Source organism: Limulus polyphemus, unplaced genomic scaffold (assembly GCF_000517525.1).
Source record: "Limulus polyphemus unplaced genomic scaffold, Limulus_polyphemus-2.1.2 Scaffold263, whole genome shotgun sequence".
NCBI lineage: Eukaryota > Metazoa > Arthropoda > Merostomata > Xiphosura > Limulidae > Limulus > Limulus polyphemus.
This window is the reverse complement of record NW_013665873.1, coordinates 615,474-634,913: the sequence shown is the minus strand read 5'-3', so window position 1 is coordinate 634,913 and position 19,440 is coordinate 615,474. Positions and strand designations below refer to the sequence as shown.

Here is a 19,440-nt window from a genome sequence, read left to right as displayed (position 1 = left end):
ATTTCTCAATAATGTGCCTCGGTTATGGCAGGTAATTAGAAGAAAAAATAAAGTGTTACTGTTTCTTATTTGTAGAAGGTTTAAGAGGAAAGACCACAACATAATAAACTAATTCATCACAATACCTGAAAACTCTGACTTCACTTTTTTGAAAAATGAAATGGTCTTTACTGTTACTCCTGATCAACAATCAAATATATTTTTTTGAATTATGAATAACATGAATGGATTGAAATATTTAATTAAATTATCTCAAAATAAACATTTATTTCGGTGCAAGATTGAAATTAGCTTGAATTCTTCATAACCTCTGAATAGTGGGTGAAAACAAACTAATAACTAAAGACCTGTTGAAGTAACCACGTGTACTAGTTAGTTTTAATGTATTATGTTTTACACATTCCACTTTAAATAACAAACTAATAACTAAAGACCTGTTGAAGTAACCACGTCAACTAGTTAGTTTAAATGTATTATTAGACAACCCGTGACCCGTTTGGCTTTAAGTAAAGTTTTTAAACAAGACCAGAATGTTATATAAACAGAATCTGACACACTGTTGGTTGAACATCACACCTAGTTATAAACGTCCCTCAGATAGACATCAAGACTCTATGATTGTTTTGGCGTAAAGCTACACAATGGGCTCTGTCCACCACAGGGTATAGAACCCCAGAATTTAGTGTTGTAACTCCGCAAACTTACAACTGATTCACCGGAGAGTTTGGTTGTACAAAATATGAAAAATTGAAAGTAAGTGGAGGAAAAGAGCTTATTAAAATGTATTTGATAAAAACTTCACAAAAAAACATATAAATTGATTCTGCTTTTTGTATTATAAATTTGGTACGTTCATCTTTTAGAACTATGTTCTTTTTCAGGTGATGTTGATAAATCATGGTCTTTATTCTTTTTGATGTAGTTTTTACTAAACACGTATTATTAATTTCGTTATCCTCTTTCACACACATACATTTGGTTATTTTAGATTTAATATTCGAGAAAAGGCTTAGTAGCACTATTTATGATTAACGTGGTACTGTGTTTTTATTTCTTTGTAGATTTAAGAGATGCGTAAAAATATATTTAAGTACGTTAAGTGCAGGAGAAGGGCAGAATTCACATTTTAATTATTTTTAATCTATACAGTTGTGTGTTAACGTACTTATAATGCACGCAACAAATTAGACCATATTCATGTAAAGTGAAAAAAAGATGTAAATTAGTAAGTTGGTCCTTTCGTGTTAAATTTACGTTTCATTTGTAATCACTATAGGTTTTTGTGATAGTTTTCGACAACATTTTTTATAGTTTTTTTTAGCCATCATGTTGAAGATGAACTGACCTTTATGACAGTCCGCTTTGGTTTTTATTTCTACTTTCAAACAGCGAAAGAATTCTAGTGTATACTTACTTATTTTAAACAATTTTAAAGTAGTGAATTACGATATAAACTTCTAAAACTTGTATCTAATAAGTTATGTGCATAGCAAAGAATGGAGCGTTTTTAGAGTTTACAATTACACGTCTACTGCATGCTACTATATCTCAAAACGAATATTCTAGAGAGAGATACGACTATGTAAAGAACTTTCGTTTTGAAAATGTCTATCTGACACTGTTTTAAGAATTCCTTCTTGTTGTTGCTGCTGTATATATCTAATTGTATACAATGGTTAATAAAAAAATTAGCAGAGAAGTCGCTCAGGAAGAAACAGATGGCGAAAAGCTGTGTTAATAGGTCAGTATTAGTAGTAGCGGAAACATGTGTTATGTGTTTCTGCGATATGCGTCATGCAACACTAATATAAAATGATAGCTGCGAACGTCATCGATCTTGAAGAAAGTGGTTTAATTAAGTTTATAATAAAGAAGAGAGAAGAGGATAATACGAAGAGATAATAAACCATCGTTTATTTTATTTATTTATCTTATGAACAGTCGAATGGATTACACTTTCAGACAATTATAAGGCAGCTATACAGTTGTGTTTTACCAAACTGGTTTGTTTGTTTGTTATGTATTTCGCGCAAAGCTACAAGAGGGCTATCTGCGCAAGCCGTCCCTAATTTTGCAGTGTAAGACTAGAGGGAAGGCAGCTAGTCATCACCACCCACCGCCAACTCTTGGGCTACTCTTTTACCAACGAATAGTGGGATTGTCCGTCACATTATAACACCCCCACGGCTGAAAGGGCGAGCATGTTTGGTGTGACGGGGATTCGAACCCGCGACCCGCAGATTGCGAGTCAAGCGCCCTAACCGAACTGGTATGACGAGGGTTACATCGTCATTTATTGGATATCAAGAAGTAATGTTTGGTTGGCCACGTTTTTAAACACTATTGGTGTACGTTATCTAGTGTAATTAACCTACGGTGCATAAATGCCATTTCTCTCTGAACACCTCTTGTACATATGATATATGTTTGAGGTTTTGAAGAAAAAAAAAAGGTAGCTAAAAGTTGTAGATAAACTTTACATGCATTTCTTAGTTGTTTTAATCACTTTTTAATATTTCACTGTTACACTTTAAGAAAAATATTTATTAACTTCGCTTCTAGTCTGCTTCTTTGTTCAACTTAACAAAAAGGTATATATTATTTTTTCTTTCTAGTCTCTGGAATCCACCAGGCGGATGATGACATTATGTGAAGAGGTCAGTATATTTTTTGTTCTGATAAGAATTTTGTGTTATTTCATTAATTAAAAAACTGTTATAATTCCTTACAGAGTAACAATAACATGGATTATTTATTCTTAACAATAAGAGTTATTTTATATTGTTAACAATAAGTCATTTCAATCAATTTTTCATAAAGAAATTTCACTTCTTTGAACAGTTTTAATTTTTATTATATTTTTGTTTTCACAAAGTTTATTGTGTTGTGAATCAGTGATCTGAGTAAATCCGTCAGTAGCCACGAGAGAAGTATCAATAGTAGATCTGGAGTGTTGTAGAACTATGATCTCCATAGATCCACCAATAAATTTACTGAAAAAATTTCCCTTTAACAAAACCCGAAAGTGAAAAAAAAATTATGTTTTCCATTTCACTATTCGTGTTTATGATGTTAAAGCTAATTATGTGACGTTTCATTTCGAATAAATTCCGTCATTGGATTTACTCCAATGGCCATTCAACTTGATCCAAAATCATGATGTTTAGACTGTCACTGTATACATATCTCATTGTCTTCATTTTTAATATTTTGAGTCCCAATAAGAAACACAAATTAACTGAAATCCACTTCAAGTTGTAACAAACAAGATCTCAGATCTTTCTGTCTGTTAGACTTGCACATCAACGTGTAGTGGTTGAACACTTTTTGTTATAAAATGATTACAGGATTTTATTCGTAAACCACAATCAGGTCAAATTTTCTAAATTGTAACAACAATTTTCGTGGTCCAGATCGTTTATGAGCATAACGAGCTTTTAATAATTATGGAAAGTTTCGCTTTATCTAGTTACTACTAGTAACTCATTTTTCAAAGCTAGAATTTGATGAATAATACCAATCACTTTTTAAAGTATTGAACAATGTGTTGAAAGGTAACAAAAACAACAATTAAAATTGCACAATAAAATATTTTATTTATAATTTTTTTTATTACCTGTGCATGTTTCAACAGAAGTTTGAATTTTCTCCGTTAGTTACATCTAAAAACCAGGCTTACAGGGGGGTACACGACGAAGACAAAGATTCTGTTAAAACATGAACACGCAGTAGAAAAAATCTACGATTAAGATATTTCATTATGCATTTTTAAGTTTTTTCTTCTTACAATATTGAGTGTTCATTGATCATTGTACTGCTGAAACGTAAACAATATTAATTAACGGACCTAAAAAATGCAGTTTTATCTACATTTGAAAAGATGCAGCTCCTGAAATGTTAACACCAATCGAACAATCACCAGTCGAATTAACTTTATTATAATTTCACAAGATTTTCATCTTCATTTTGCATTATAATGTACTGTTCACATTCCAAGGTGACTTGGTTTTTTTATAACTAATGTGTTAACTAAAATAAAAACTTAGCATGAAAATATTCTTCATTTTTAACATTTTTTAAAGGATTTATTTAGACTCTTTATTTTGGTTTCGTTCATAATGAATTTATATTTTATTGAATAAAAATAGTTTCTTTAATTGACCGTTTTAGAGCAAGGATGTAGAAATATGCATGTTGGTGGCGCTGGATGAACTTGGAGGTAAGCGCCATCTGCTGGTGAATAATGTCTGTGTCTCACTAATTCTTCTTTCATCAAGCAGCTGGATGTTTTTTCATCCAGTATTATCATGAGCTCTTTCTATTCTTTTTTCTCTCTCTCTGTCTCATAACAATATCAATAATATTATTCGAAAATATAAATTTTGTGGGATTTTACCTTCAGCGTAGTAAAACCGTCTAATGTGTGAAATATAATGATAACAATATCAATGATATTATTCGAAAATATAAATTTTGTGGGATTTTACGTTCAGAATGGTAAAACCGTCTAATATGTGAAATATAATGATTTTCTCCTTAAATATTTGTTTTCTGTTTTTTGTTTAATATCTGATCGTAAACAATACATGATACTACCAACCTTCTTATTGTATATTACGTGTTATGATCATTGCTTGTTTTTTTCATGCCTTTTCACTTTTTTTCTGGTATATTTCTACTACTTGTAGAGTAAAGAAGCAGGAATTCGAACTCTGGTGGCCCTAGACGATCAAGGAGGTAAGCCAGCGTACCCTTTGCAGTGAATTGAGACTATGTGAAAAATATGTAATATGTTTAATGTAAGACAGAATGCCATATCATTCTTTGTGTTGTTTTAGAAGTTTCAAAACCATTTCAAATAATCCACTAGCAATGGTTTAATAATAGATCACAAAATACAAGTTTACGTCTAGATACTTTTTAATTAAAATTATGCGTAAATAATTTTGGCACTTCCAACCGCCAGGTAGTATCTAAAATATGTTACAGCAGTTCTGAAGATTCCGTTTGTTAATTCAATACTTCTAAAGATTCGATTTCTTAGCTCAGAAGTTTTAAAGATTCCATTTACAGTTCGGCGGTGCTAAAGATTCCACTAATTAGCTCAGCAGTTCTAAATATTCCTTTAATTGTCAGCTCAGTAGATCTAATGATTCCGCCAGTTAGCTCGGCATTTCTAGAGACTTCTTCGTATTCCATTGCTTAACTCGGCAGTTATAAAGATTACTTTGTGGGCTTAGCAGTTCTAAGGTTTTTATTTGTTATACATCTGTTACCCTATTTGTGTAGGTTGTGTTATTGTTTATGGTATCCATTTCCACAAGAATCCCGTGTTAAAACCTTGATAAAACCAGAAAAACGTAACTTGCCATTGTCATCGTCTTCTTCTCTTTTGTAGTAATGAATATTAAAACAAGTAATGAATTTATAATGATACTCACGTTCATAAATTTGATCGGTTGTTTAAAGTATGGGATTAGTAATATAAGTTCGATAAAATTGTGTTTTGCTTGGCATTTGTTTCATGTAAGCATGTGAAACATTTCTAAAATCAGCAAGGTTTAAATAGTTTGTTTGTTTCTTTGTTTGTTTGAAATTAAGCACCAAGCTGCGCAATGGGCTATCTGTGCTCTGCCCACCACGGGTATCGAAACCCGGTTTCTAGCGTTGTAAGTCCGCATACATACCGCTGTGCCACTGAGGGGGTGTTTAAATAATAAAACAACATGCACACACAGCCAATTTACTGAAACTACTGTGTGTGTTAATTATAAATTTCACTGTTTGTTGGCGCACTCGTTAAGTTTTTCGACAGAAATTTGTTTTTCCTTTTCTTTGATTTTAGAATAATTTGTCTTATTGTCCATTAATTTTCATAAAAATCTCAAAATTAATTTTGTAACAAAAATCCGCTATTCATTCTCTACCTACATAAAGAACATTTTTTAAATTGAAATTTAGGTGTGAATTGAGATCTTCGAAATTGTTCTTTAAAATAATATAGTCTTCTCCCAAAGCAAAGCCTCGTGAAATTCCGCATTAATGGAAACTATATCACAGAATGTACGATGAGCAAGCAGCTAAAACGTACTGTTACGTTACATTGTCGTGAAGATAGTTATTGCGTTTAACAAAGAGTTGATGGAGGGTGCCGAGACCTTGCCTTAGCTTCTGTGGTGTGTCTATATGTGTGTGTCAATATTTATTTTCTTGAAAGTGGGGGCTGTATACTTAGGAACCATGTTTATTGTGTACTTTACACAAATTGGATGTATCATGTACGTACTCCTGCTTATGACGTCATTATTAGATTTTATACAAGCTTTGATGAGAAATGTTTCCATAAGCTTGTTAAAGTTACTAAGGGGTATAACATCTAAGGCAGATTTCTTTGTGTGTAATATAACCAGGATAGGCATGCGCAGAAACGTTTTTTTAAGATATTGGGTGTGTTCTAGTGCTTTGTGATTATTGATCAGAAAAAACTGCATGGAATATTTGATCATGTGAAAATGAATGAAATATAGAGCTGAACAAAGAAATGATCCTGATGAGTGTGTTGTTCAGAAGTTTATTTCACCAATTTTTCCTGCTGAGATCATGACGTTTATCCAAATCTTCGAATTTTGAAATTATCATAGCCCAAGATATTATGTAATCGGTATCTTAAAAAAAAAAACACCCAAACAAAGAGGTGTAGAATTTGTATAATCAGTACCGTGAAACAAATATGTTTGGTAAATGTATCACAATATTGTTTCTACAAGTTTCACCCACTTTTGTTTGGCAATTGTTTTACAACATTGGTTACACAAGTTCTACCCACTATTATGTGGGAATTAGTTCATAGTATTGATTATACAGAGTACTATCCACTTTTGTTTGGGATTTATTTCATAATATTGGTTACACAAGTTTTGACCACTTTTCTTTGGGTATTGTTTGATTATACCGGTATCACAAGGAGGCTAACAGTAGTATAACCAATATTATTAACTAATTCTCAAGCAAAAGTGGATAGAACGTGTTCAACCAATATTATGAAACCATTCCTAAATAAAAGTGGGTAGAACTTATTTAATCAATATTGTGAAACAATTTCCAAACAAAAGTGGATAGAACTCGTGTAACCAATATTATGAAATAATTCCCGCCTAAAAAGTAGGTACCACTTATACAACCAGAATTTTAAAATAATTCCCTAACAATAGTGGATAGAACTTGTATAACCAATATTATGAAATAATTCCCGCCTAAAAAGTAGGTACCATTTATACAACCAGAATTTTAAAATAGTTCCCTAACAATAGTGGGTAGAACTTGTATAACCAATATTGTGAAATATTTGCCAAAAAAGAGTATGTAAAACTTTGATAAACAATATTTTGAAATAATTCCCAAATAAAAATGGGTAGAACTTTTATAGCCAGTATTGTGAAACAATTTTTAAAGTGGCTATAACGTATCTAAGCAGTATTGTCAAACAATTCCAAAACAAAATTTGGTAGAACATTTATAGCAACTATTGTGTAACAATTCCCAAACAAATGTTGGTAGAACTTGTATAGCTGATATTGTGTCACAATTCCCAAAGAAAAGTGGGTAAAACTTCTGTAAACAATAGTATTAGATAATTCCCAAACAAAAGTGGGTAGTATTTGTATAACCAATATTGTGAAGCAGTTACCAAACAAAAGTTGGTAGAGTTTATAAGCAATATTGTGGAACAATTTCCAAACAAAAATGAGTAGAATTTGTATAACAAATATTGTGAAAGAACTTCCAAGGAAAAAATGATGTAACCAATTTCATGCAATAATTTTCTCACAAAAGCAGGTGGTAATAATTCGAATGCACAAGTGGGGAGATCTTTTATAACCAGTATTGTTAACCAATTCCCCACAATAGTTTGTTTATAACTTGTATAACCAATATTGTAAATCAATTTCCAACAAAGGTGGGTGGAACTTGTATAACCTATACTGTGGAACAATTCCCAAACAAAAGTGGGTAGAACGTGTGTAATCAATACTGTGAAACAAGCCCATAAAAATGTTTAGGGACTTGTATGACCAATACTGTAAAACAGTTCTCAAACAGAAGTGGATAGAACTCGTATAACCGTTATTGGTAAACAATTCCCAAACCAAAGTGGGTAAAACTTGCATGACCAATATTGAGAAACAATTTCCAAATAAAAATTGGTAGAACTCGTGTAACCAATATTATGAACTAATTCCCAAACAAATGTGGGTAGAACTTGTATAGCCAATATTTTGAAAACAGTCCCAAGCAAAAGTGGGTAGAACTTGTATAGCCAATATTTTGAAAACAGTCCCAAGCAAAAGTGGGTGAAAGTTATGTAACCAATATTATGAACTAATTCCCAAACAAATGTGGGTAGAACTTGTATAACCAATATTTTGAAAACAGTCCCAAGCAAAAGTGGGTAGAACTTGTATAACCAATATTTTGAAAACAGTCCCAAACAAAAGTGGGTGAAAGTTATGTAACCAATATTGTCAATCAATTACCAAACAAGAGTGTGTAGAACTAATTCCCAGACAGAAGTGGGTAAAACTTGTGTAACCAATACCGTGAAACAATACATAAATAAAAGTAGATATAATTTATGTAACCAGTATTGTCAAACACTTCCCAAACAAAAATATGTAGAACTTGTTTAACCAATATTTTGAAACTTCCTAACGGTAGTGGGTAAAGTTTGATAATGAATATTGCAAAATAATTTTTAATCCAAATTGAGTAGAAATTGTATAACCAATATTGTGAAACATTTCCCAAACAAAAGTTCGTTGAACTTTTATAAGTAATATTGTAAATCGATTTCCAAACCAAAGTGGGAAAACCTTTTGTAACCAGTATTGTGAATTAATTATCAAGCAAAAGTAGATGGTACTTGTGTAACCAGTATTACAAAATCTTTTCCAAGCAAAAATAGATAGTACTTGTATAACTTATATTTTGAAATAATTCCTCACAATTCTCAAGTAAAAGTTGGTACCACTTTATTATCAATGTTGTGAAACAATTCTCAAATAGAAATTAATGGAAACAATTCCAAAAATAAAATGTGGAACTTGTATAACCGATATTGTGAAATATTCCCCATATAACAGTGCAGAAATAATATTTATGGGGATTTAAGTCCTATTTAACTCATCATAGAGTAACCTAAGTTAATTTAGTTGTGTGAATAAAATTATGACATTGTGCCTGATTTATTAGTTGATTGTATACAGCGGACCAACTTTTTTGAATATTATATTACGGATTTATTTTTACAAATTAAATTGAAAATACAATCAGTGACGTATAAGCTTTAACGCATTCGATATTGACTGTGTTATGACTTACAAACCACATTTACGTATTGAAACTGTGAGAAACTACCACATTTATATATTTAAAATATTATGGCTTAGGTTCGGTCTCCCAGTGTCTCAGCATTTACTTTACAGGTTTACGATACTCCAAATGAGGTTTTGATACCAGTGGTGGGCTGATCACAGATAACCCATTGTGGAACTTTGTTCTTAAAAGTTACCAAACAACCAACTTACGTAACACATCAATATACTTAGTGTTATGAATCTCAATGGCGATAAAGTATGAAGTACTTATATAAGATAACGTTAGTAATACAGATAATAAATTACAGACAAAACTGTTAAACTCTGTAACAAACCGTTGGTAAAACTTTTGTATCAAGATGGGTGTAGTATCGACTACTATGATGATATACGTACCCCCAGTTGAAAGACTTATCTATAAATGTTTGAGTAAAAAACACATTGCAGCTGCCTGTTTTGACTTGTTTGACAGATAGTGTGAGATGATGTTTCTCTAGATTACTTTAACTGTAGATATTTGACTACACTTCTTCATAATTAACGCATAACTCTACATCAGAGAAGGTCCAAAACGTGTTAATAGCAACTGCAGTTAATTTTTTAACACTTTTATTAACAACAGACTCTTTAAACTACACTTCTAACTACAATTAGATTTTACGAAAGACTTATGAACATCCATTACTTAAGCAAAAGATGAAGAATATTGTTTCTGATATCACATTGACATCATTATTTTGAACAGTTGTTTTGACATTGGATTGTTCAGGTTCATCCCCATCCCGCAAATGAATATAGTTTTGTTTTTGGAAAAAACAACAATGAAGTTCTTGGTCAGATATGGAGCTATGTTTCTGTTATAGTAAATATATGATAATACTCACTGCATGTCGGGAAAATATAAGTTGTACATGATTTCATTAAAAAAAAAACAAGAGAAATTTCCGAAAGTTTTAAATAGTCGTAACTTTTAATTTGATTTAAATGTAAAGGATGAATTGAGAGAAGGTCAGAGAGGCAGATAAGAATTCATCCTTTATTTGGTTTGAATTTCGCTCAAAGCTACACGATGACTATCTGCGCTAGTTGTCCCTAATTTATCAGTCAACTAGTCAACACCATTCATCTCCAACTCTTGGACTACTCTTTTACCAACGAATAGTGCGATTGACCGTCCCATTATAATGCCCCATGGTTAAAAAGGCGAGCATGTTCGGTGACGGTGATTCGAATTCATGACTCTCAGATTGCGAGTCGAGCACATTAACCAGCAGGCCACGCCAGGCCTAAATAGACTTGAAACTGCGTTAGTGAGACATCTGTTGCGTAATGAAAAGCAATCTCACTTCTCTTGATAAGCAGAAGATAGCCTCTTCAAGAAGTATCTGACAAGAAAGAAACACGCACATCTGGTTTATTAATGCGATGAAGAAAGCTAGAATTTAACCAATCGATAAATATGACTAGTTCGTGAAAGTTTCGAAATGATAATTTTGTAGAAATATTTTCCTACGTAACACGGAAAATGTAGTTACAGATATAATCTTTATGTAAAAATTAATAAATAAAAAAAGAAACAATTTATATTTTTTGAACAACTACAGTATTTGGAATATTTCATGTTACATTTTACGTTTCATATCAATATAAATATAATAGTACTATCTGTTCTCTATCCAAGTAACTACTGCGCAGGATGTGGATGAATCTACACCAAAATTGGTATGGAGGTTCAATGGGTGCATGCGATGGTACACCAAATTTTCAGTTTTGAATTTTGCGTTTTGCGGTTTTTATGGGCGTTTATTCGTGCTTTTTTACCACTACTTCGCCCCCTGTTGAGGAATCTTCACCAAATTTGGCATGAAGGTTTGTTGAATCCATGCGGAGATACATGCAAATTTGCGGTTTCACATTTTGTGTTTTGTAGTTTTTTTCGATTACATATAAGGGAAGCAGCTTTTCATGTCCTAAGATAACCTTTCATTAATCATGAATTTACATAACTTCTGTACAGGAGACGGGTACTCCAGCTAGTAAATTAATAAATTAAATAACAGTGAAAACGTTTCGAGAATGGTTAGTTGTTCTATTAACAACATAAACTTTGATAATTCTATTTTTTTAGGATTGTTTTGTTAATTTGATTAACTCTACACAAACAAATAATATATGAAAGTAATATGTTTTACAGATACGGATTTTATCTTAAACCAAATCAGAAATTATTATCTAATACGGTCTTTGTTAGTGAATGAGCTTTACTGTTTTCGTCTCCATGGAGATATCTGGTTGTAGAAATTTATCAATGAACATTGTTATCATTTCATAGAGCCTGGCATGGTCAGGTGGTTAGGGAGCTCGACTCGTAATCTGCGGGTCGCGAGTTCAAATCCCCGTCACACGAAACATGCTCGCCCTTTCAGCCGTGGGGGTCTTATAATGTGATGGACAATCCCACTATTCGTTGGTAAAAGAGTGGTCAAAGAGTTGGCGGTGGATGGTGATGAATAGCTGCCTTCTCTCTAGTCTTACACTGTTAAATTAGGGACGGCTAGCGCAGGTAGCCTTCGTGTAGCTTTGCGCGAAATTCATAACAAACCATAACAATCATTTCATAGTTCAGTTCTGTAGAGATCTTTGGTTATAGATGGTCATTAATAAACATTGTTATTGAATTACTTCATAGGTCGTATCCAGGGAGATCCCTGGTTATGGATATTCAATAGTGAACATTTTATATTTTGTTTCTATCCAGATGGTTATTTGAATCTCTCTTGTCTCACAACTTTACTCACAGGGTAAAAAGACAGGGGCAGTTATGCCTGTCCTTTCTTATTAAACAGCATACAAGCTACATACTTTGCTATGTCATCAATTAATTGATCTTGGTCAGTCATTCTATTTTATTTTGTGATACTTTTCTATTTTGTTATATTTTCTAATGTCCCCCGATGGGATATTCATATTTTAAGATCTTTCTGCCCTGGCATGGACTGATGGTTAAGGCGCTCGACTTGTAATCTGAGGGTCGCGGGCTTGAAACCCGGTCACTGAACATGCTCTCTCAGTCATGAAGGCGCTATAACGTGACGTTTAGTCCTACTATTCGTTGGTAAAAGAGTAGTGCAACAGTTGACGTTGGATGGTGTTGACTAGCTACCTTCCCTCTAGTCTATCACTGCTAAATTAGGGACGGCTAGCGCAGATTTTATTAGCCTTTATAGCCAAATTACGAGATAGAGTTCTTACTGTTCTTTATACAAGATAAGGTAGTGTTAATTAAGTATGGATTTACGAGGGAAATTTGAAACGTCAGTGTGTTGTACACACGTTTGTGCAGGCCTGGAAAATCCAAAATTATACTTGAAAGGTCAGGGAATGAATGTGGTCACCCTGTGTGTTTTTTATTTCCATGGGGATTCTCTGTTTAGTCAGAGAAAGAATGTCGCCACTCTTGTTTATTGTTTATCTCTATGGAGATTAATGTTTGATCAAGGTAAGGATGTAGCTAACCTGTTTGTTTGTCTCCATGGAGGTTGCTGGCTAGTCAGGAGAAGCTTGTGGCCATCCTGTTTATTGTTTGTCTCCATTGGGATTCCTAATTATAGATAATTAGTATTTATTATGCTTTCTTGCAATAAATAAAAATATGTTCATGTAAATTAGTGTTATCATGCAAATGTATTAAAGAAATAAAGCTAATGTTTAATAGTACACAATGAATATTTAAAAATGAGACTGTTCCCAGTGACAAAATAAGAAATAAAAATTGTTTTACTTAATAAATTTACCATACAAAGATAAAATGCCCTGAGACTGGGAATAGCCTCATATACTGTATGTTTAAACGTCATCAGGTAGAGTGCATGAGACTGTTCCCAATGTCAAAATAAGAAATAAAAATTGTTTTACTTAATAAATTTACCGCATAAAGATAAAAGGCCCTGAGACTGGGAATAATCTCATACACTGTATGTTTAAACGTCATCAGGTAGAGTGCATGAGATTGTTGCCAGTCTTATTTTATACAGTAAAATATATTCTGTATACAGTAAAATGATTAACTATTCTAAAACATTTTTGAATATTCATTGTGCGCTATTAAACGTTTGTTTTCTATCTTAAATAGATTTGTATGAAAACTTGCACAAGTATCGTTCCAATCTTATTAATAAATTTAGTGTTATAATGAAGTACCTGCTGCATCCAGGAATGCACAAGGGGGGGGGGGGGAGCAGGAATATCTCGTACTTGAAAAATTCCAGTTTTCATCACTAATTACGAAATTGGTCCTAAAGTAGAGTTCTAAAAACATAATCATAGTTTGTTATATTGGTCCTAAACTAGAGTTCTAAAAACATAATCATAGTTTGTTATATTGGTCCTAAAGTAGAGTTCTAAAAACATAATCATAGTTTATTATATTGTTTTGTGTATTCACAACACGCAAGCGACGCTAGTGTTACATTGAACAAAGAAAACTAACGCCCATCTGAAAGAAGACGGAACTGTGAACCATCAGTTTGCATACATACATACATAGTAAAAAGTCAATTTGCCTAAAATGAATAAACTATGAGATCACTAAGATGTCTGGAAATATGTTTGTTATTCAGTATAACACACACACTCATGAAACTTACCCTACTAGTTATGTTGCATGACGAAAGGAATATAATTTACTTGATAGGAAAATTGTTAATCTTAACTCAGAGTTTTTTGTTCTGACTCTTTTCTGGATTAGGGTTAGAGAGGAGAATTACATTAAAAATAATAGTGAATTTTGTATATAAACTTCGTTACGTTAATAATGTTTGATTAAACAGGAGTACTTATCTTGCTTGTAAATAATTCAGGTTTAAGTTGTGATATGTATCTGAAGGTAATTCCGTTTTAAAGAAAAAAAAAGTTTAAAAATGAATAACACATGAACTGTTTTACACTATCCACTGTCTAGAACAACTGGATAGGATCGAAGAAGATATGGATAAGATCAATGCCGACATGAAAGAGGCGGAGAAAAATTTGACTGGCATGGAGAAGTGTTGTGGCATATGTGTTTGTCCTTGCAACAAGTAAGTGTACAGTGTCTTTGTAACTAAAATTTAAATAAGAATACAAAACACTGGTAACAACTATACAGTACTAACTAAATGCCTATCATATGACGGTAAATGCTGATTAATATTTTTCTGAAAATAAAATCTAAGTAAGTGTTTCATGAACATGTTTTCTAAAAATCAATTATATTATAGTAACAATATATCTATAAAGGAATTTTTTTTCTCCAGTATCTCACGAAAACAACATTGTTGTTTATATTTGGTTATCTCCTGTAAGTGGTCCTGGATTGGAATTTTGACTTTTGTATAATTTTATGTAATGTTAAGATCTTAATAAAGCCTTATAGATTGAACCGTACTGTCGGAGAAATATTTATACAAAGTCAAATATCTGACCCTGTCTTCCCTCTAGTCTTACACTGCTAAATTAGGGACGGCTAGCGCAGATAGCCCTCGTGTAGCTTTTCGCGAAATTCAAAACAAACAAGTATCAAATAAAAATGTTTAAATTTCAACCTGAATGGTCTTTTACGCAAAACTTTGACATAACACTCAAGTAAGAGATCCTCAAAGCTCAAGCACACCCATCCTTTATTCAAAGACACTATTGTGACTAGTCCTACGATATAAAGAACTGCGACTACTACTAGAAATTAAGGAAACTGTTGAGACTAATCTTAGACACAAGCACTCCAATATCTTAAATATCGTACTAATATTATGAACAGGCCTGTATGAAAATTATTTGAAAGGGGGGGGAGGTTCTAATTTGTGATTTCAAAAGCCGACACATATTGTGCCAAGCACGATCAGCATGCAAACCACACTAATGCTATGGGGGGGGGGTCCGAGACATGCGACTATTCCAAACCAAAAAAATGCTAATACTTCATCGGAAAAGTGGAAACTATGTAGAAAACGTTAAATAATACAAGCGTTATGACTATATAAGTATAATCTGTTTACATCACAAAATTAGGGGGATCGGCGAACCCCCTCGAACCCTTCTGCGTACATGCGTGATGCATAATAAAAACAGGCACTGAAATTATGTAAATAAAGTAAAATGGAGTCTATTCGCTCACTTCTCTAAATATCATCTTGACCTCGTGTTACTGAAATTTTATTTTGATTGTTCATTTCAAGGTATTACTAAGATTTGTAAAATTATTCAATTTTTGTCGATATTAGAACTTAGATATTTTATAAATTATAATGTAGCAGGTTATGTTGTTATTTTGATATAAAAATGTATTTTTTCAAACAATTACACCATTTTTGTGTTTCAGTTTAATACTCTGTATCCATAAATTTAAAAAACTTGTTGTGTAAACTTAAAGAAAAGTGCTCATAAACTAAACGTTCTGAATCTCCAGAAGTTTAGCCATTATAGTCATACTTTCTACAGTAGAAACACTGATTATAGAAATGCGAATATAATATAAAAATTGAGATTTCACTTCTACTGTACTTCATTAATTCATTTCGACCTATACATTCTTGCAGTGATAGGTACATTTTTTCATACGTTATTAGATTTATCTTTTCTCTAGTTTCTAAAAGTTGATTTTGCCCCCTTGAAATAATTGCATGTTTTCTCTGCAGGTCCAAAGAGTTCAAGGAAGATCCAAGCACATGGAAGGGCAATGAAGATGGGAAAATAGTTGGAAATCAACCAGCAAGAGTTATGGACGACCGAAACGGGGCTGGACCGATGGGAGGTTACATTGCCAAGTAGGTTAAATTACTACCATAAGGTAGTAGATATTAACCCGAACTCTTTTCCTTCTTACAAACTATCTAACTCTTTGGAAGCAGGGGTTTCCTTATGTCCTATGAAGGTACTTTATCCAGTTTTCTAGGATGCAAGTGTGTCATGATGTCTTATAAAGGAGCTTTACTCAGTTTTCTCCGATACAGTTGTCTTCTGATATCTTTAAAAGGAATTTTACCACGAATTCCAAAAGGCAAATGTTTCCTGATATCTTAAGAAGAAACTTCATCACGTTTTCTACGATACAGATGTTTTATAATATTATTGAAAGGAAATTTACCCCGTTTCTCTGATTCAGATTCTTAAGAAGGAAATTTACCCTTTTTTCATACATGTCTCAACATGTAATCAATAGCTAGATTTAATACAGTTGGTTTAGGTATAACTTACTTATTCATTAATTTTATATTTAATCATACTTTTTACATTTCCTGACATTTTATGTTTAAATTACTTATCATGCTGAAAAGGATGTTTATTTAAATTTCTAAATAATTTAACATAAAAACTTACAGTTTCAGTAGTTTGTCTTTATGCTATTAATATAACTAGTTACTAACTGTAGTGTTTTCATAAATGGAGGATGATGAGCTCATTGCATCAACATGTCAACAATATCTAGATTTAATTGCATGTGAAACTATTATCGATTTAACATGATAAAAATGATTAAATGCTATGTTTTCTGGGGTCAGTTGCACTCCTTCATTTTCGTTATATTGGTCAACATAATATTGTTTTGCCTCTGATGTTACAGTAAGAGGGCCCACCAGAACTTTCTTGCTTTAATTTAAGAAACTTATCGATATAGTTCTTGCAAATATCTAGATTTGACAGGAAAATGATAAACCTCATATTCTTATTACCTGGTATCCACACTCGACTGCTTTTTTTACACCTTTGGTGATCCAGGTACCTATGAAAGCTCTCTTGTCATCACAGTAGTCACATGGTGGCAGTGATCTGGATTCCACACATGAACTGCACAAAAGAAAGGTTAGTTTACCATCACTTCTAAATGGTAAAACTGGATGATAGTTTCCACGGGGCTAGAATTTTACATTTTATGAATCCAAAATATTTTTTTAATTCAGATAAATTTATGATGGTAGGATGTCCAACTGGATACTTACAGTATTTCTTTGTCCATGGATCTAGTAATCTAAAGTCCACGTACTTGATCTTTTCTCCTTCTTTTATATTGTATAAAAGCCTTGTTGTGTTAACTCTCCTTCCATAGAAGGCACCTCGTACATCCAGGCAGGAAATTACAGTATGGTCACTAAGGAAATTTATCAAGTCTGAACATTAAGTTTAATTTTCTTAAACTCATGTTCCCATGTTGATATGACTTTGTACCCTAGAGTTTCGAGTTGTTGTTGTCTTCTACTTTGTAACAAACTACATGAGTCTATTTAGAATGTTCTGTGTATCAGAGTCATCAGAGCTATAACATGTATTGCACCCATGGTAGTAGCACCCATAAATCTCATAGATTGTGTTCCTTACTGAATCCGTCTACTCTATAATTTAGGATTTGTTTTTCACCACCATTAAGTGCGTGTTGGATCTTGACCCTCTCTGATTTCTGTATGTAATCTAACTATTAGATATTTACTTGTTGTTGGTCGTTAAGTATCCGTAGTTAAATACGAGAGCTATCGATCGTGTTGATATAAATTTGCTTCTGTATACAGCCATGCATACAAAAGCAATGGTCGTGTACCTGAAGGGATCTATGTTGTAGATTGAAAGAAACTCTTCCCTGAATTGAATACAGTACTATCAAAGTGTGTTTACGTCTGATCGGCAGTACCTAAATAAAAAAATAAATATAACTTAACAAAATTTCAAAAAAATGTTAATAAAAGTCAACATTGATAGTGTTTTTCTTACCTGCACATCTCTTCTTGGAAGTCAAAGATGTATTCTTCTTCTCATTGCTGACAGTGCCAGTCCAGGAACTTCTGTCTTACAGGTGCTGACATGGTGTCAGGAGAGTACAATCTGACATCTGGTATAGGTTCGCTTAGAAGTCATTTTGAAATTGTACACTGAACGATGAGTGAACAAAAAGAGCTAACAGAGTTTCAGAGGGGAAGGAAAGTTGAATGTCACTTGGTGAAAATGTCTGTACATGCTATTTGCAACAATTAAACATTCCAAGGTCGACAGTTGACAATGTGCTGAAGAAATGGAAGTCCACAGGTGACAATGAGCCCAAAAAACGACCAGGTAGGCATAAACTACTGACTGACAGGAGCTGATGCGCCTTGAGAAGGCTGGTTACCTCATCTCGCCATCAGAGTCCAGAGAATCTGTGTTTGAAGATGTGAGCAGCCACAGGCAGTCCTGTAAGTGTTTCCACAACACGTCAAGAGTTGCATGTCATGAATTTTCACGAAAGAGCTGCAGCCCACAAGCCGTTGATAACAATGACAGATGCACACTGTCGATCAGCATGGGGCAAGGCACACCGAACCTGGACCATGGATCAATGGAAATCAGTCTTGTGGAGCAACGAGTCATGCTTCATGCTTTTCCACTCTGATGTACGTGTTTGGGTAGGTGGATATCTGGAGAATACTTATTACCTGAGTATTATAGTCTGGGGCTGCTTCTCGTAGTATAGGCTAAGTCCACTGGTTGTAGTGTATGGATCCATGAATACTGAGTCCTACATGGGTGTTTTGAAAAATTCTGTGTGTCCTACATTGTAGCCCCTCAACGTGGATTCCTGTACGTGGTGAGGGGACCTCCAAGGGAAGGTTCTGTATCTTCAGTTACTTTCTCTTGGATCTAAACATCCACCCACGTGTTTGCCGTGCATGGCGACCCGTGAAGGGGAGGAGAGGGTCCTGGTGGTTGAGTGGTGTCTGTGGCACTGCAACACACCACTTTGGCTTTGAATTCCTGTAAACGTGTGACCTTGGGGTGGCCCCCTAGGGTCAATCGGCTGGTCCACTGGGGCTAGGGTCAACTGAGTACCAGTGTTGGGCATTCTCAACGGGTGTTGTGAACATCGTGTCTGATACTGGTGTTTGGGTATAGTGCTCACGAAACCCTGGCCAACCCCTCGTAGGACTCCATGGCGGGTGGGGTCAGTGGGCACTGAATCTCTCTCCTTAATTATGGATCCCCCATTCCAAATAAAAAAAATAGTTAAAAATACTGCTAATTGGTAAACGACCATGCTTAGAAGACTCTGAACAGCAGTCTTCATCAC

General features: G+C 33.5%; 1 protein-coding gene across 2 annotated transcripts in view; it reads left to right on the top strand.

The window, feature by feature from the left end:
- Positions 1-19,440, top strand: part of LOC106456845 (synaptosomal-associated protein 25-like) — a 114,314-nt gene that overhangs the window by 77,379 nt on the left and 17,495 nt on the right. For both annotated transcript variants that reach the window (XM_013916215.2, XM_022382623.1), the window contains 4 exons: positions 2,616-2,657; positions 4,689-4,737; positions 14,335-14,452; positions 16,046-16,174. In XM_013916215.2, coding sequence (XP_013771669.1) covers positions 2,616-2,657; positions 4,689-4,737; positions 14,335-14,452; positions 16,046-16,174 — 338 coding nt within the window. The remainder of the gene's footprint in view (positions 1-2,615; positions 2,658-4,688; positions 4,738-14,334; positions 14,453-16,045; positions 16,175-19,440) is intronic.